The sequence below is a fragment of the Hippocampus guttulatus genome, chromosome 10 (assembly GCF_054856545.1).
Source record: "Hippocampus guttulatus isolate MCC_2025c chromosome 10, RoL_Hgut_1.0, whole genome shotgun sequence".
In the NCBI taxonomy this organism is placed as follows: Eukaryota; Metazoa; Chordata; class Actinopteri; order Syngnathiformes; family Syngnathidae; genus Hippocampus; species Hippocampus guttulatus.
In genome coordinates this window covers 14749784-14768255 of record NC_141270.1, presented here as the reverse complement: position 1 = coordinate 14768255, position 18472 = coordinate 14749784, and the positions used below count along the sequence as shown (strand labels likewise).

The window sequence follows — 18472 nt, the reverse complement described above, 5'->3', positions numbered from 1 at the left end:
TCAGTCTTACCCTGTTTCAGAGTGTGCGATTCTCCTGAATGAGGTCTGCAACCCTGTAATGCGCAAGTGTACCGATTTATCACTGCACTGCCATAGCATGTCGTAGGGTTACCTCAAAAATGTGATGGATTCGTCAACACAGACATTTCTCACACTTTATATTCATACTGTTCAATATCTTTTGTGCGCTAACAAAGCAGAGCTCTGATTCCCGTTTCTGTTTATTTACAGGTACCTCAAAGAGGACAAATCAGTTTGGGACTTTCCCTGGGAATTACGTGAAGGAGGTGAAACTGTAAAGTGTTGAATCTCAACTGTTACACACACTTGCCTGTCAAGCTTTGGATATCGAGCATGGCTGTGGGTTAGCGTAGATATTTAGTCAAAATGATTTGTTCATTCTCAAGAATGTAAAATTGCACAGTGAAGGTGGTTGTATACTCAATGCCCAAAACACAGCATGGTGTATATGTTAGACACATGCCGGTCTCCTATGAGTATATTCTTTATGAAAATCAATCACAAGCTTCCAATCTGTTAGTGTCATTTACACTACACGCGTTTATGTCAGCAACTGCGACGACATTTTCAGTTGACAGAAAGTGGCAAAATGGCCGGCCTGTGAAATGGCTCAAAATGGGTAGATTTTGCTGCTGTTGAACTCATATTCCACAAACGCACTATCAATTAGAATATCGTGTTTAGAACTAGTGGAGGTGTGTAGTTAATATTATTGTAGAGAAAATTTGGGGGTTGACTTTACCTTTTTGAGGTCAAAAGTCAGCACTGGCCAGATAATTCACAACTCAAAATGCATTGATTGCTGTTTCTATATAGTGTGGAAGTTTAACACAGATAATATTTGACACAACCTTTATCACACGCCATGTGCATGCTTAGAAGCACTTTTTCCAAATGTGCAGTTGTCTTCTATTTTCTCTCAACCACAAGGTCAAAGACACTTAAATCGTATGTTGAAGAGGTAAACAGTCTAAATAATGCAAATAATTTCAGACACTTTATTTATTATTTTATATCTTTTCTTTTAAAACATTAACATGTTTGCTGACGCCATGATGCCTCCAAGGTAGTGGTGGTAGGCACCTTGCTCCATTGCAACCGCAGGACAGGCGTTGCAGCATTTAACTTCCTGCTTGGTCATTTTGGGAAATTCCACCAAACCACATCACCGCAGGATTATGAAGCTTTTGAAGCAGACAATGTGTCTCAGAAAATAATGATTTGAAAGTATCGTGAGATTCAGCACCCTTCTTGATAGGATTATATATGTTCCAGTCGTGTAAATGTGTACAGCTACTTAAGAGGCCTTTGAAATATGGATACATATATTTGTAACTCCCGACGTTTAGTTTTCAAATTGATTGGAATGGTCTAGTCAGCGTTAGTGCTGCATGCGCCATAAAAGAAGCCAAAATCACATTTGAAACGCTGGCATCCAAAAGCCGGTGTAGTGACTGTGATTTCCTACTTCCCTTTGAAAAACGGCAGTCCGAGCAATATAGGATGGTACCCAATTCCGTTGTCCTTCTCAAATTCCTCACCGGCACTGAGATGTCCTCAACAAGCTGTATATTAGCACTCACATTCATTCTTGTTGTTTCAGATGTATATAGGGCAGTTGAAAAAAAAGTCTCAATATTTATACTGTATGGATGTTGATGAGTAAATATCTAATCAAGCATTGCCAGACTATCAGTAGCCCGTCAGTATTATACGGAGTATGGAAGCATCACAGCGTATTAGCTACATTTGTGCAGTGGTGAGTGTCACGCCATATGGATTGATTGCATATTTAACAAGACCCTGTAGCGATCTGCACTTTGTCCTCACTGATGTGTGTTTCTTGAGGCAAAAATCAAGCGTGTGTTCCTGACCGTTGTCACAATGACTACAATTTACTGTATTATGAGTGTGCCTGTTATAGAACTGATAGACTGTTCTGGTATTTTGTCACCTCACAAAAGCATGTTTCATTCTGTGCCGCTGGCCAAACCGTTTGTTTAAGTTCTCATTTAACTCGAGCTCTTCATCAATGTTTTTTTGTTTTGTTGGGAGACAGCTGACCTAAGGCGCTCTCCTGTGACAGGACTATAGGAACATGGCTGTGTAAAAATCAACTTCAACACACAATAAATTGCTTGTGTCATCGTGTGTGTCGTAACACATCACAGGATGTATGAATGTATGATATTTGAATGTGATCCAGTGTACGCAGAATATGTTTAAAGGTCATCTTGAGTTAACACAGAACATAAGAAGGATTGTAAATATGTATAATAAGAAATCGACTATATGATGAGAGCATCAGATGGAGCTTTCAGTCACATGCAGCGTTTTATCAACCTGAAGGATTTTGCCACAGTGTGGAATGTTACTGAGCACAGAAAATTTGATGCACATGAACATTACGCTGCCATTTGTGAGCTCATAATGCCTTACGTTTGATACAAACGTGTGCCTCATTTTCATTCATGAATATTTCTGAAATCCATGACATATTACACTTGCCCTGCTTTACCCATGTAGTTCCAGTCTCTGTGGTCGGAGTACATTCACAGAGATCGTGTCGATTACTGTGCAAGTATCAATCGTGTGACAACATGATTTCAATGATTATGTTCCGGTTGGATTTGTTTGTGACACACAACCTGCAACAAGTTTGGTCTGTTTGCTTCAATTTGCAGTGCTGTTACATTGACAATATTAAAATAAAGATGCTATACACTGCTATGACTTTGTTATTATGCAACATTTAATCAACTTTTCCAAACCATTGTATTAACAAAGCATAGAATCCTCGCATTGTTTGTAGGTCATTGTTGGGAAATTCTCTTTGTGCATGTCCCATTTCAGTGCTCATCTTCATCAGGGCCACAGGTGAGATTAATCTGATTTTGGGTGAGAGGCAGGCCACAATTCACATTCAAATTCTAGTCCACACTTGAAATCAATATATACCACACAGCTTGCATATTTTGGGAGAATTCCGAGTTTCTGGATTTGAACCTTTAACTACACTGCTCAGTAAACATAACTATTAACTGTTGTTTAAAAAAAAAAATTAAATTAAAATTAAGTGGTCCAATCATGTCACCTGACACATTTATGTTCGTATTTATGTCAGTTTAATGATTTGTGTTTAATTCTGTTCCACTTGAGACTTTCCAAAATAACACTTAAATTGAGTCCTCTTGATTTGTTCGTAAACACACACACACTTACATCACACAAGAAAAACAGTCTCCTTTAGCGTGGATGAGCTTTCTCACTCCATTTGAACAGCAATCCTGGAAGGAATTCAAGAAATGGGAGCGGCACATTCCACATCCTGGGATTAAAGCTCTACCATAAATGGTAAACTTGTATGGAACACGAATGACGGCACCCACAGGCTTGTCAAACCTGCTTCAAGCGTGTCTCAGATCGTTCATAGTGCAGAGGAGTTACTCTGGAGCATTTTCATGACCGTAGTTTGCGAAACGACCATGCGCCTTCAAATGAAGGTTTACGATTTCAATCAATTACAATAAAAGTAAACAAGTATTGCAAAAATATAAAGCAAACGGTTAACTAATAATGAATGTGTTCCAAATTCAAAAGCGGTGCATGCATGCATGGCTGCATGCGTTTCAACACAGCAAATTGACTTATTTGAGAAAAAACAAAAATTAAAAATCTCTTCTCAAATGACCTTTTATCCTTTGCTATTGAAAAGATGTCCTGTTGAAGAAACGGGGTTTTCCGGTTTACTTGCGTCACGTGACCGGCTGAATTTACGCTGCATTTGGCAATGGCTAAATAGACGATCCTCGAATATTGCCTGAACTGTTTCCCGAACCTGGCCGTCCCAGGAACCTGAGGCCCCGCCCCTCTAATACCTCTGCCCCGCCCCTCTTAATGCCTGCGGGGCTCCTGCCCATTGATCACCTCAGAGGTCATTTGCCCGAGCTGCAGGAGCGAGTGGGAACTATTTTGAACGCATCGCGTCGTGAGCAGGTCAATTGACGTTAGTTATGCCTCTGCGAGTGGTGGTACAGGGTCCTGGGCCATGGGGATTCAGGCTGGTCGGAGGAAAAGACTTCGAACAGCCGCTGACTATTTCCCGGGTAAGTTTGGGTGGCTAACTGCTAATCACAAATTGCGTCAAGCACACCTGAACTTGTCCGGGGTGGACTGAAACGCACTTAACTAACTGGCTCAACTAGATAACTAACAAGCAGCTAACTGAGGTGACGTGTCGTTGAATTGATTGTGCGTTCTATTTGCTAATGTTCCGTTTTTGGCTCGTTCTGCAAGTGTTTTTATATAATGTTGCGCAAAGAATGAATCTTGAGTTTCTGTTTTTGTCTTGATGTTTGGAACTGCGAACTTGGGAGTTTGAGCAAAATACGGGTCCACATAGATTGTGTATGCTGAAACTCAGTTGAATAGATTTGAAAAACTTTTTTGTTCAGAGGTTCGTAAACGCATCTCAAGCCCGGGCGTACACTACTGGCTCGCATTGGGACTTTTTCTTTCATTTTGCCCCCCTGATCACCAAAATATTAGACTGTTCACAAAATGATTCAATGAACTTGTATATCCCTACAAACTCAAACTATAGTAATGAAAATACTTTCCGTTTATTGTCAATTAAAACAAGCATTTTGTGTCTTTCAAAAGGTCGGATTTTAATCGTCTGTCCTGAAGGTTGTGGCCAGTTAGTGTGAATACAGTATGTTTTAGTCTGTTTATTTTAGTCGAGTGGTGGCTGCTATTTTTGCGTCTCAGAGCTCCGTCCTCCCCACTCAAAAAACATGATTACGGATTCCTGAGCTGTGCCAAGTTTCTTGTCGTCAGGGCTTTATTTTCAATACTGTCTGCCTTCCAGCGCACTCTGCCTATGTGTTTGTACTGTAAACAAACAATAACACACATTCAGGTCAGTGTGTGACGGTCAATTATCCTGAGTACAGCAGTGTATGAACGCTTCTGTTGAAATTAGAGATTTGGCACATAAAAAACCCTCACACAATAATCATTTATTGTTCGTCACTTGTCTCTCGAATGCAGGTGACGCTTGGAAGCAAGGCAGCCGAGGCCAATCTCTGTATCGGTGACGTGATCTTAGCAATCGATGGTGAAGCCACAGACAACATGACTCACTTGGAAGCACAGAACAAAATTAAGGGCTGCATACAGGAGATGGCACTTTCTATAGACAGGTAAGAGATCATTCAGATTATTACACTTTAAGAACATTCACAAAAACGACAGCTAACTCCCAATCCAGGTGTGACGCAATCTTTCAAATCTCAGAAAGAGCATTCTTTTACGCTGCCCTTATCATGTGTGAAATATCTCATGAGATTTTTATTGCAATACAGTGAACTATTGATCACGGCCCCAACCGCAGTAGGTGAGAATCTTAATTCTAGATACATAAACATTTATTTGTTTGTTTGTTTTACCCCTCCTCAAAACTGTGAAAACACTTAAACTTAGTCAAACTTACTTCTCCATTGCATCTCTTCTTCCAAATAAGAGGCAGAGCATGCTTACATCAAGCTTCTGTCACTCCCTGCTGAGGTTTTCGGTAAAACGGACGCATAAAACAAAAGAGAATTAAATATTGTATATCGTAAGGATAAGAGGTATCGAAGATGAGATGTTGAAACACCAAAACGTGAAACCAAACCATAGAATTTTGTGTGATCAAAGTCCGTTAGTTTAATGCTAACATACTATGAGAGAAACCAATTGACAGGCTCAAGGAAATTTGTTTAGATTTTAAGATAATTGAAAACCTGACACCAACTATGTGTCTTTCTCACTCACAAACATAGCAGACAACAATATGCACAGGGATATATCTGCTTTGTGCTGACGACAACTATTAATGTATGCAGATTAGTTGGTAGCCTCTTCATGTTAAATATACTGCATCTTGTGCAGTAGACCTCCTGTAAGAGTTTGATGTAGGTTCCGCTCATTGCACAATGTGGAATACACTGCAGCTGTGCAACTCTAAATTCGGGCTTCCTTCTATGTTGTAAAATCATATTCCAAGAAAAATGCTTGAAACGCGTTTTTAAAATGTTTAGTCCAGTGGTTCTTAACCTGGGTTCGATTGAACCCCAGGGGTTTGGTGAATCGGTCTCAGGGGTTCGAGGAGCCTCTGCCATGGAGGTTAAGACACACCCGATTCAACATGTCAATGAGTTATGACACGCTCGCTTGGCCATCACTGGCTGCAGATGATCACATTACATTGCTTGTCCAATCAGTGCTGTGGGAAATTTACTTTAGCTCGGTCGTCAACGTGTGACGGATGTGATAGTACGTTGTGTGATTTTTATTTTTATTTTTTACAATGTTTTAATACATGCTAACTCTGTCGAGCAAAATAAAAAAAAAAGTGCTCCGACGAATATGTACAACATGCATCACAGAACGTGATGGGACTCAGTGTCCTAGCTGCATCATTTGTCATGCCAAGTTGAGCAACTCTAGTCTCGCACCGGCAAAACTGAAGGAACACTTCTTGAATCCGATTTTTTTTATTTTTCAGTAAGGGTTCGGTGAATGTGCATATGAACTGGTTGGGTTCGGTCTCTAACAAGGTTAAGAAACACTGGTTTAGTCAATGCCTGACACAATCAAGTCTACTTTAGGATAAAAAGTAAGCTAAAGCAATACACTGAGGAAGTCAAGCCAAAAATTATATAAGCTAGGAGCATTTCATTCAAAGGCACCGGTGTTTTGTGTTTCTGTGTCAATACACCTACAGACTTGGACTCGGTGTGATGGCTATTTATAAATGACTATTGCCCCACAATAAACATGATCATTCCCCTATGTTTCAGATCAGAAAATAAGTTGTGGTCGCCACTCTCATCAGAAGAAGGAAAGCCGCATCCCTACAAGATGAATCTTGCATCAGAGCCACGGGTGCGTGTCTGCAGACTCAACATCTAAACTGGAACTTGCATAATGACTGCTTCTCCCCTGTCATTTAGAGGGAAATCATCATATCAACTTACCGGTAGCCATATAGTTTTCTGCGAGTCTGAACATTTTCCGCACCGCACCCTTCCAGCCAACGATGAAGTCATTGTTTACTTCCCAACAGGAGGGTTTCCTAGACGACAGTAGTTTATCTGCCAAGCTCTGACGCAAGACTCAGTTCCTGTCTACTGAGTGGAAAGCAAAGGCCAGTGGGATGTGTCTCAGGCTGCGTGTCCTCCACAGGCCACCCTGTTTAGTTGCTGTGCAGTTTTGTCACAAACACGCGTGTTGAATGCCTGTATGTGATTTGTCACGTGGATGCCTTCTCACTCGTTTATTTGTTCAAACGATTGTGTCGTGACCTGCTTGATCTGTGACTCGGCTTGCTGTCAGTCTGTTCTGTAATTTCCCTATGGGATGCTTGAAACATGATCACATTGCTGTGTTGCGCCCCCCCCAAAAAAAAACGATCGCCTTGTTTTCCATCTGTTACACACTTCTCTTAGTCGGTTTCACACAAAGCTTTAAGATTGTTGTCTTTCTTTTGCAGGAAGTGAAACAAATAGGCTCCGCCCACAACAGGAGTGCTCTGCCATTCTCTGGTTTTGGTTCCAAGGTTGTGACCAACCAGTACAACAACCCAGCTGGCCTTTACTCCTCAGAGAATATCAAGAACTTCAACTCGGCTGTGGACGAAGTCAAAACCGTGACAACCACCGACGAGCCTGAGACTGTGTAAGAACAAACCCCCATTTTTAATTTTTTTTTTTTAACGGAAAGTCCTTATTAGCGGTATAGCTCCGCTTATTCAAGATTTGGGGTTGGTATCACCCCCTCCCACCAATGCAATGGGCATCAATTATTCATAGATTTTTTTTCCCCTGCTGTTTGAGGGCATGCTCTGTCCCTATCGCTCACAAATACCAGGGTCCGCTGTATGAGGAAAAGATAACATATTTCTAAATGCTCTGAACCCCTCCAAAGGGTTAAAAGTGGACTTGAACCAAGGGTGTTGGGGTTTTAGTGTTAGGGTGCGTCGTGGTTTAGGATGCTGAATGCTGAGCTTTCACAATTGCAAGAGCATCTGCTGCAGCTGCGATGCATTTTTCAACCCTTTTGTCACAAGTCATTTCTGTCATTAAAATTTTGTTTATGCTGTTGGTCGGCGGCCCGGTAGTCCAGTGGTTAGTGCGTCGACCTCACAGTGCAGAGGTACCGGGTTCAATTCCAGCTGCGGCCTCCTTGTGTCGACTTTGTGTGTTCTCCCCTGGCCTGCATGGGTTTTTCTCTGGGTACTGCGGTTTCCTCCCACATTCCAAAAAACATCCATGGCAGGCTGATTGAACACTCTAAACCAGGGGTGCCCATTACGTCGATCCTGATCTACCGGTAGATCTAAAACAGGTCCCAAGTAGATCCGAAGAGTGTCGAGGAGAAAAAAAACAAACAACCATTTGTGTGTCTTTGTACATGTTAGTAATATATTTTTTGTGTTAATGTACGCTGCACCATAATCATTCTATCGGTCTCCTTTTCACAAAATAAATATTTAAAAAAAAAAATAAAGCAGGTAAATCTTGAATTTATGGTGGCGCGTGATGACATCACCGGAAGTTGTTTGCGCTCAGCAGTCTGCAATTGCAGCTTGTGATCAGAGCTGTTGCGCTCTCAATCTTTTATCCACATTATTCTCATTCAGAGTTTACTTTGTGTACAATTCACCGAGGACACGGGCAAAGAATAGGAACCTAGGAGGGCCTAAACGGTACGTGTGAGCTACGATAGTTAACAGGCTGCAAAATTGCATCGCATGCCTCAGTTTCAGGCTGTTTCTCATCATGGCGTGCGCGTGTACGTGTATGTGCGCGTGTACGTGTACGTGTGCGTGTGCGTGTACGTGTACGTGTACGTGTGCGTGTGTGTGTCGGTAAGGGTAGATCCCGTGAGGTTAGTTGATCGAAAAGTGGATCTTCGGTCCAAAAAGTTTGGGCACCCCTGCTCTAAACTGTTCCTAGGTGTGAGTGTGAGCGTGGATGGTTGTTTTTCTGTGTGTGCCCTGCGATTGGCTGGCAACAAGTTCAGTGTGTCCCCCGCCTACTGCCCGAAGACAGCTGGGATAGGCTCTAGCACCCCCCACGACCCCTGTGAGGATAAGCGGATCGGAAAATGGATTGGTGGATGGATGCTGTTGGTTTCGATATCATTTTCTGTCTACTAAAAGCATTGTTTGCCTTTTAATTACATTTAGTCCAATGCAGTCTCCTGTCCTAAATGTTGTTGGCCCGCTTTTCCATCATGCTAATGTGATGCAGTGTTATGTCAACACACAGAAAGACCCTGTGTAACATCTTACCTTGAAAGGATCTTCTGTTTGTGGTTCATTCAAACGTATACAATAACTTGGTTGACACCTCCTTGCAGAGCTGCAGATCCAGCAAAGTCCACCAAGCGACCACCTATAGTGGCTGATTCAGAGGTCTACAAAATGCTGCAGGAGAACCAGGAGTCAGATGAGCCCCCCCGACAGTCTGCTTCCTTCAAAGTGCTTCAGGAGATTCTTGAGACGGGTACGAATCCGATTGACTTTCACTTTAACGGTTTACGGTCCGTTTTCAACCGCCAGTGTTAACAGGTTTGATTGCACTTAATATTCTCCTCTAAATGTAAATAACAGGTTATCAGTTCTATGTAATAAGGAGCTGAGGTCACAATGCAAAGTAACACAAAAGTGGCGGTTGATGTTTGTAGGTAATTCTGACAGACCAACAGGGTTCAGGAGTGTGAAAGCTCCAACAACAAAGATTGGCTCCTCCATTGGAAATGCTGAGAAGCTTCCCATCTGTGATAAATGTGGATCCGGGGTTGTGTAAGTATTTAAGTCTCAAAAAAAAATTCTCTCCATGTCGTTACATTTTCAAGCTGGCAGACTCACCTGTTCTATTCTTCTACTCTGGCGCCCCCATGTGGCTAATTGCGGCCATGCTGGTTGCCTTAAGTACAGTATCATATCTTGGTATGCTTTATTTGCAAATTAAAAAGTCCACACGGTTGTTGCCCAGGTAAAGGTATGCTTTCACTCTGTATGAAGTGCAAGTAATTTAGCCCAAGGCTCAAATTAGAAACGCAATAAATTACAATCAAATTAAATAAAACACATTGATTCTAATGACGTTAATGATGAAAAACAAAGTCGGCTTTAATTGATTAGAATTAACAGTTGTTATTTTTCAAGTCCCCGGAGAGAGAAAAAATAGTTTGGGGTCAAGGGTGAGTTTGGAGCTTATCCTATCGACTTTGGGCTGTGGACTACACCCTGGATTGACAGCAAGTCAATCAAAGGGCTCTCCCATTATTTAAAAAAACAAATAAGAAGAATGATGATCTATCACAAACCACTTGCGTACACATCGATAAGTGAGGCAAGTGGTTTGGGACCCCTACAATAAAAACTGAAAATGAGTCCCAACCCTAAATTTGAGAAGCTGCTGTGAAAAATCAACTAAGAATCACTGCCGTAATGCTGTGGTCGTTAAACTTTTTGTAATATAATAATTGTCAGAAAAAGTAACACTTGATCAAGCAGCCGCAAATCGGTGCTTTTGTTGTCTTTTTTTCTGCTATAGTTGATTTGCACTGCTTATGCCATTTTGTTTCAATTGGAGAGGAAAGTGAGCCCAGTTCATCTTGGAGTGGAGGTTGAATTGTTGACTTTTGTGACTCAGAGGGATGATGGTGAAGCTGCGTGACAAGTTCCGACACCCTGAGTGCTACACCTGCACAGACTGTGACGTCAACTTGAAACAGAAGGGACATTTCTTTGTGGAGGACCAGATCTACTGCGAGAAGCATGCACGGGAGCGAATGACCCCGCCCGAGGGGTACGACGTGGTCACGGTCTTCCCCAAGTAGAGGGATCAATGACCTCAGCCTCAGACTGCACGCTAGTTTTTTTTTAAGACAATTCAAGGCATTTAGTTTCTACACTCTTCTTGTGCAGACACTGGAAGAGGAGATGGAACATGTTGATTTGCACACAAGAACTTTGGCATATGCAATACCTAAAGGCTTCATATTTTTTAATTCCAGTAAATTCCTGTTTTGCCACTGATTTGAATGATGATTAGTCCAGTATTCACAGGAAAAGGACCACTGTTTTTGTAGACGTTTGTTTTATAATACTTTTTTTTTTTTTTTACCCCTGGGAACAAGGGGCACAGTTTGACAACACACAAAATTCATAATTTTTGTATTGTTTTTATTGAATAAGATGATTATGCAAAACTATTTCAAAAACATTTTCATATCAATGCCAAATAAATATTTTCGTTTAATTAGTCGCCTTTTTGTTCTTAATTTGGTCGCCTCTGTCAAAGAAGTGCCCGTAAAACTAAATAAAGTGCTATATCTTCAGCAAGACCGATCCAGTAGCTAGAAAATAAAGCACATAAAAAGGTGAAGTTATTCATTTGATACAAAATAAATAAATAGCCACTTGTAAACGTTTTTGCACCCACTAAGCGTGAAAGTGATCGTACAAATGTAGGCATCAGAATTTTATTGCCACTAATACCTGAGCTCTGTTTCACTGTAGCGTATGTTGGGATAAAAGCTTGGTGAGGCACAACAGTTTTGATCAGAATGTGCCAAGTGAGCCTCGGCTCCATGTGGACAGGCCAGGCTGAGGGCAGGCAGGTAGTCGACATTGTGTTCCTGTTGCTCGATACGTAGAGTCGCAGTCAGGGCCCAGATGTAGTTGTGGGCAAACCGCAGAGTTTCTATCTTGGTCATTTTGGCATCTTCAGGCAGAGCTGGCAATATGTTTCTGAGCGTGTTCAGAGCAGAGTTGAGGTTGTGCATTCGGTGACGCTCTCTGTCGTTGGCCTTCACCCGGCGTCTGCCCCGCAGTGCGGATTGTACACATTTGCTTTTTTGACGAGCATGTTCACTGTAGTCTTTTGCGTTGTGGGCATTTGGACAACTGCGTGTCACTGGGCTGCTGGATGTGTGCACGTCAGTTCGCCCACAGTGCTCTTTGGAAAACATCCTGTTGAAATTCACTGAAATCATTACACATGGTCCCGCTTAATTTAACAGTACGTAAAATCAGTATATGTTCTGAAACATTTTAACAATTTCCACCTTACAACTGGGTGTGATTAATTATCAATGATTAATTTATTTGATTAATCATGAGTATTCAGAACAAAATGGTACATCTGCACAATCCAGTACAAGAGCTTTATTACAAATCTTCAGAAAATAATGTGTATTATTGTGAGATTGGTTACTGTAGACGTACAATGCATCATACTGAACACAATAAAACTAAAATAAACATAAAAGAATTCTGGCTTTGTCAATCAAAACTGACCATTGTATTGTTTTTATAAACCTTTATAACGTATATAGGAGCCATGTGCATGAATGAAGAAAAGACACGACACGTACCTGCATGTGGCAACAGGAGGCAGCAGACTGAGTGCTAGATGCGCATCCCTGTCATTTTATAAGGCCTTTATCTTATCTTTTTGTGCGCCTGAATCAACAGCATGTGCCGGATTGGCCAATCAGCTTTCAGGCAGCGTGCCTTGCGCCCTCTCCCCGTCATCTGCCTCACTACTTTCCTCTCTTTGTGTGTTTTTGCGTCTTGGAGAGAGCAACGCGTGCAAGAAAAAATATTTTGACTTAAATGGAATGAAACGGATTTACCTCGATTGCTAGACTTTCTATTAAACTTGTTGAACTTTGGTTGGGTTTTTTTTCAAGACACGGAGCTGTATAGTGTTTAGTAATTTTGCTTCCCCCCTTGCTTGATGACTGAGGGTCATATTTTTAAGTTTGGGGTCTTCAGTTCTGAGTATACAAAATGAACTACAGTTGAGTGTTGATTTGTAATGTTCAGGTCAGCTGAACTTGAGACCTTATATGAGGAAAAGGTTTTGAAACAACACTATTTATCACTGTTACCATAAATTCATTCATCCAGGTCATCTCTTTCATAAATCAATCGCACCTGGACTACTCTGTTAGTCTTAAAAGACGGATAAGAGACAAAACGTCTCCCAAAAGACAGAAATCCCGAATATCATTTCGAATGTGATGTTGAGTTACAACACGTCATAATCGCTTCATGTGGTTTGACGTATGCTGATGTGATGGTGCATTTTACGCACTCGGATGGAACAATTATGAGTCCAGCAATAGATAAAACGTAGTCCTCAACTAAACGGAAAGCTCGGCGGCTAATTCATAAATGACGCAAAATCCAGCGAAACTCGGACGTTGCTTTGAAAATAAACTAGCTCTGGTCATTATCCTAACGTACGTAACGTATTTACGATGCGTACAACGCACCCTCAAAATGGCATAAACTAATAAATCTCAGATGCTTTTGTTCTTGCTTGAGACTTCACGTGTAGGTACGTACGTTTGTACGTTACAAACAATGCATATGAATCGACACTATATTGATCTGACCATAAAATATATTAACATTTCAAGCCAACGCCACCCATAAAGCATTGGAGCGCAACCGTTGTGAGTTGGACAAAGGTTATTACGCGTGGGTGCCAGCCAAAAATACCGTTTGGAAATGTGAGCCGTGTTGTTGGGCTATAAATGGTTGTTCCTATGTGACACGACCAATTCAACTCGATTCCTACAATGATGCGAGCCACGCGTAAAGAGACCGCAACTCAAAGATATCGTCACAACTTCAAGCCACGCAGTGCAAATAAACCATAAACAAGTTGCATTTTCCTGAAAGCCCATGAACTGTCACTTGGAAGTCTTGAATGTATTTGTTGTGCGAGGAATGAGGGTCCGCTTACCAGATCTTAAACATAATTGCCGGTTTAAGGCTAAAATTATCCTCAACATTCTGTCCAAATATGTGTTTTGGGAACAATCTGATCGCCGTATGCTTTCAATAAAGTAGACAAATACACGGGCGAGATACGAGACGTCCTCTTGCAATTGTAAAAGGCAGGAAAACTCTAAGGTAAACGTAATACCCCCACTTAACAAATAATCAACGATGTCATATCCATATTGTGATATGACCGACAGGTGTTAGTTTAAAGGAGTCAGGTCTTTTCTTGTTTTTTTTTTGGTTTTATTACTGTGCTGTCTTATCCTGCTTGTTATGCTAAGTGTGGGCAAACACAAGCACCCGTAAAAGCAGATATGACCGCAGAGTGGGTACGAAAAGTGATTTAATAATATTTAACAATACAAATGTCCAATCTCCAAAGCAGGTGATACCTGCACGATGCGCCTGGTTTATACTGCCCGACTACTTCACGCTCTCCTTTGCTTATTTATTAAACCAAATCTATTTATTATTTTAGCAAACAGAAGTACCAGGTGGGGCTTTATTTTCGTCTTCAGCTTTTTGTTTGAAGGACGTTTTGAGAAGGCCAATCCAAGTCCAACAACTCGCTGACCAGATTGTTATCAGGGACGCCTTTGAATGCGCCCCCCCCCCTCCTCACGCTCCTTCTGCCTAAGAGCTGCCGGGAGAGAGAAAGGGAAAGGGAAACTTCTTCAAGAAAGAGAAAACATCTTAAAAAACATTTAATTGCAACCCGGATGCCATATGTACAGCTCTTGTGAAACCCTTCAACAATGTGACTGTCTTTTACAAAGTATAGAGTGCGTCTTTGGAGACGTGTGCGCTTTTGGAGAGGTGCGCGCGTCGTGACCGGAATGACCCTGAAAACACTTTACACAAAGACGAATTCACTTTTAATGTGCTTTGGAGTTTCCTTTCACAAGCAATGCATTGTGCATCTCACCTCATCTTTTGAAGCCAGTGTACACCAATTACAGGAAATAGCTGTCCTCTGGAGGGGTTTTGTCTTTATTTTGTTCAAGCTTAAGGACACGTGAGGCTGCGCGTTCACAAAGATGCATTTGCGTCTTGACCAATTTCTGATTTTAGTTGATGGATTTGGTTCGTGCTTAAAGTACCAAGTGTGCTGTTCACATCTCAAAGACCGAAATAAACATACACTAAATACTCTTATTCTTCTCAAACGACCTTAATACTACTTGCAAGCAGGATAAGCGTCACGTGGTTAAATGAATAACTTCCTGATGGATTGAATGTAAACTGAATTTTTTTTTAAAGGCAGGAATTTGGATGCATTCTAAAGAGTCACCAGGATGTACAGGATTAGAAATAATATGTTGTGGTATGTGTCAGAATCAGAATCCTCTCTATAGACCAAATATGTTTAAAAAACCCGCAAGAAATTTGTTGCCAGTTGGTGGTGTCGCTGATCGTATAAGCAAAGACAGTCCAAGACAAATATTACATACATTTAAGATAAATACACTAATGTACAAAACAAAGCACTGTCATGATTGTACATTGAAAAAGACCCAAAAGCATCAGGTTTTATTCAGTGACTCGAACATGCAGTCACCAGCTTTCTCCAAAAGGAGGCAGTGTAGAACATACAAAAAGGAGTACAGTACTGTGTTTGTGAAGGAAGATGTGGACTATAAAAAGGTTTCCTGTCGTAAAATATACTACGTGAAGTGTTGTGTGAGTTTTTGGTAAAAAGACATGAAGTGTAAAAGACTGTGTCTCGCTGTATTGCTCAGGCTGCACCGCAGCGTCTATTCACAGGCGCGATCCCGCTACTGAGCGGTACGGGGGTTTTGACCTGCTCCGTTTCCGACCTGGGCCGGTGCACCCCTCCTCAGGCGACCTGGTGGTCCCGAGCTCCCCCGGGAGCACCATATCGATACCGAACTTAGCGCGGACACCCGCTCGACATAGTCCGCCGCAGCTCAGAACCCCCGAGCTCACACGATCCGCCAGCCTCAGCCTCCCGGTAGCTTGGATTACAGGTACGCGCCACGTACCCGGCGAGAAAGCACTACACCTGTGGTGCTTTTTGACTAGCACGCACGTGACGTCACAGTTGCGACACGTTTTGTTCTTATTGTTGTCAGTTTATTTACATTTAGAAATGGTTGCTTGTTTCCCACTAAAGCGTTGGTTGCCCTGCCAAGCATTGACTTTCAACAATATAATAGTTTTGGGGATTTACATACGAAGTGTAAAAGACTGTGTCCCGCTGTATTGCTCAAGCTGCACTGCAGCGTCTATTCACAGGTGCGATCCCGCTACTGAGCGGTACGTGGGCTTTGACCTGCTCCGTTTCCGACCTGGGCCGGTGCACCCCTCCTCAGACGACCTGGTGGTCCCGAGCTCCCCCGGGAGCACCATATCGATACCGAACTTAGCGCGGACACCCGCTCGACATAGTCCGCTGCAGCTCAGAAGCCCCGAGCTCACACGATCCGCCAGCCTCCGCCTCCCGGTAGCTTGGATTACAGGTACGCGCCACGTACCCGGCGAGAAAGCACTACACCTGTGGTGCTTTTTGACTAGCACGCACGTGACGTCACAGTTGCGACACGTTTTGTTCTTATTGTTGTCAGTTTATTTACATTTAGAAATGGTTGCTTGTTTCCCACTAAAGCGTTGGTTGCCCTGCCAAGCATTGACTTTCAACAATATAATAGTTTTGGGGATTTACATACGAAGTGTAAAAGACTGTGTCCCGCTGTATTGCTCAAGCTGCACTGCAGCGTCTATTCACAGGTGCGATCCCGCTACTGAGCGGTACGTGGGCTTTGACCTGCTCCGTTTCCGACCTGGGCCGGTGCACCCCTCCTCAGACGACCTGGTGGTCCCGAGCTCCCCCGGGAGCACCATATCGATACCGAACTTAGCGCGGACACCCGCTCGACATAGTCCACTGCAGCTCAGAACACCCGAGCTCACACGATCCGCCAGCCTCAGCCTCCCGGTAGCTTGGATTACAGGTGCGCGCCACGTACCCGGCGAGAAAGCACAACACCTGTGGTGCTTTTTGACTAGCACGCACGTGACGTCACCAAATGGTTTGACGAGATCATTTTATTTTTGTTGTTGTCATTTTATTCACACTTCAAAATTGTTGCTTGTTTTCCACTCAACCGTTGGTTGGCCCGCCAAGCATTGATGCTCAAACTTGGCAGAATTGTATGCTCGTGTTTATCGGTTGCCCTTTCCATGTACACACATCCACTTGCGAGCTGCATATAATATATCTCAAACACATGCAAAACAAAACCATACACACAGTGAATTCAATGTAAATATAATTTTGTTAAAATACTGTACACATGTTTTTCTTATAGTTTAGATTTTCACGTTGATTAATCTGCCATCTTGAGAAAATATTGCTGACCAGAAGCATCAAAATTATTAGTTAAAATAGAATTCGGTCCTTGGTCTGTATCATTAAGAAAATTAAACACAGAGCTAATCTTCGAATAATCCGATCATTCAGCATTATTACACTTTGAAGTCAAGATGGCGCCCGAGTAGGCAGCCGTCAGCAAGTGCTCTCATGAGCCTTGCTTTTTTTTGTTGTTTTTGTGTTTGTTTTGTCACTTTGTGTTGTTTACGTCGTGTGGACCTGATGTGGACTTTTTTCAGCATTTTTTGGCCACGACATTCATCAAGGAGGAGACTCTGTGCTTGGTGGTTGCGCCTTCTCGGCAGCATGGGTATACCAGCACTGTTTTTGACTGGGAGGAATGTCGGCGCCATTTGACTGTCGTTGCTGGACAGCCGGGGCGCTTGTGTCTTGCGCCTGTAATGGGCAGCATTTTTCACAGCCCCGCTTTGTTCAGTGGAGATATCGGTGCTGTTGAACGGTCTGCGGCTGGATGAATGTAAGTCTTGAGGAGCCGACGATGAGAAGAAAGGAGCGTTAGCGCAGAGCGCCGATGCGGATTTGGAACTGGGAGTCGCGGCTTGGAGTTTGAAGCGGATTACGTGGGACAGGAGAAGTGAACTCATCTCTTTTCGTCAATGGACGCTATAGCTTCGCGTTTGCTTTCAAAACTTAGCTTGTAGCAGACGTGTGCACATTTTCAGCATGACGTCTCTGATCCACTGGTGAAAGGACACTTTGATCCTCTCCTCTTTCATCTACAACTACTTCAGACAACAAAGTGTATGCAGAAAAGTGGTGAAGATTGTGCGACTATCTGTGTCCTATGTGTTGTGTTGTGTTATTTTTGTTATTTTGACTTCAATATGGCGCCGCGAGAGTGGCTGCCTTTCCAGCAGCTCCTATATTTTGTTGTTCTACTTCTTGCTTTCATAACTTTGCTGCTGTGAATTGGGAATTTCTCCATTGCGAGACTAATAAAGGTTTTCTTATCTTATCTTATCTTATTACTTGTTCCTGCAGTATACATGTGTAAATTGAGGGGTTCGTAGGTTTTGGATGGATTGCTTGTTCCTGCAGTATACATGTATTATGTATTATGTATTTGATGCTCTCTTCCCATTTCACCCCACTGTCATCTGTGTTCTGTTTATTTCTTACACTTGATATACACTCCTTCAATTCTGTCTATAGAATGGATTTGACCAACAAGTCTGCAGGAG

At 42.3% G+C, this 18472-nt stretch overlaps 2 protein-coding genes and 3 non-coding genes across 9 annotated transcripts in view; 2 read left to right on the top strand and 3 right to left on the bottom strand.

The window, feature by feature from the left end:
- The window catches only part of sorbs1 (sorbin and SH3 domain containing 1), a 44064-nt gene extending 41316 nt beyond the window's left edge, over positions 1-2748 (top strand). For all 5 annotated transcript variants that reach the window (XM_086121530.1, XM_086121531.1, XM_086121529.1 and 2 more), the window contains one exon: positions 232-2748. In XM_086121530.1, the coding sequence (XP_085977656.1) occupies positions 232-299 (68 nt within the window). In that variant the 3' untranslated portion in view covers positions 300-2748. The remainder of the gene's footprint in view (positions 1-231) is intronic.
- Positions 2749-3947: 1199 nt separating this feature from the next.
- On the top strand, positions 3948-11339 carry pdlim1 (PDZ and LIM domain 1 (elfin)). The gene is made up of 7 exons (XM_086122429.1): positions 3948-4127; positions 5074-5225; positions 6867-6951; positions 7559-7743; positions 9430-9575; positions 9757-9874; positions 10731-11339. Exons 1-7 carry the CDS (start codon positions 4035-4037, stop codon positions 10915-10917), a joined length of 966 nt encoding a protein of 321 aa, XP_085978555.1. The 5' UTR covers positions 3948-4034; the 3' UTR covers positions 10918-11339.
- A 4250-nt stretch (positions 11340-15589) lies between these two features.
- LOC147199396 (signal recognition particle RNA) lies at positions 15590-15887 on the bottom strand. The gene has a single exon (XR_015102169.1).
- A 194-nt stretch (positions 15888-16081) lies between these two features.
- LOC147199395 (signal recognition particle RNA) lies at positions 16082-16379 on the bottom strand. The gene has a single exon (XR_015102174.1).
- A 194-nt stretch (positions 16380-16573) lies between these two features.
- Positions 16574-16871, bottom strand: LOC147199394 (signal recognition particle RNA). The gene has a single exon (XR_015102168.1).
- Positions 16872-18472: the final 1601 nt, after the last annotated feature.

Bases quoted from the DNA above. Each gene is read 5' to 3' on its own strand.
- pdlim1 (XM_086122429.1), top strand. From the start codon at position 4,035: ATGCCTCTGCGAGTGGTGGTACAGGGTCCTGGGCCATGGGGATTCAGG. The intron at 5,226-6,866 runs GTAAGAGATCAT...CCTATGTTTCAG, and splicing joins ATGGCACTTTCTATAGACAG to ATCAGAAAATAAGTTGTGGT. The intron at 9,576-9,756 runs GTACGAATCCGA...TGATGTTTGTAG, and splicing joins TCAGGAGATTCTTGAGACGG to GTAATTCTGACAGACCAACA.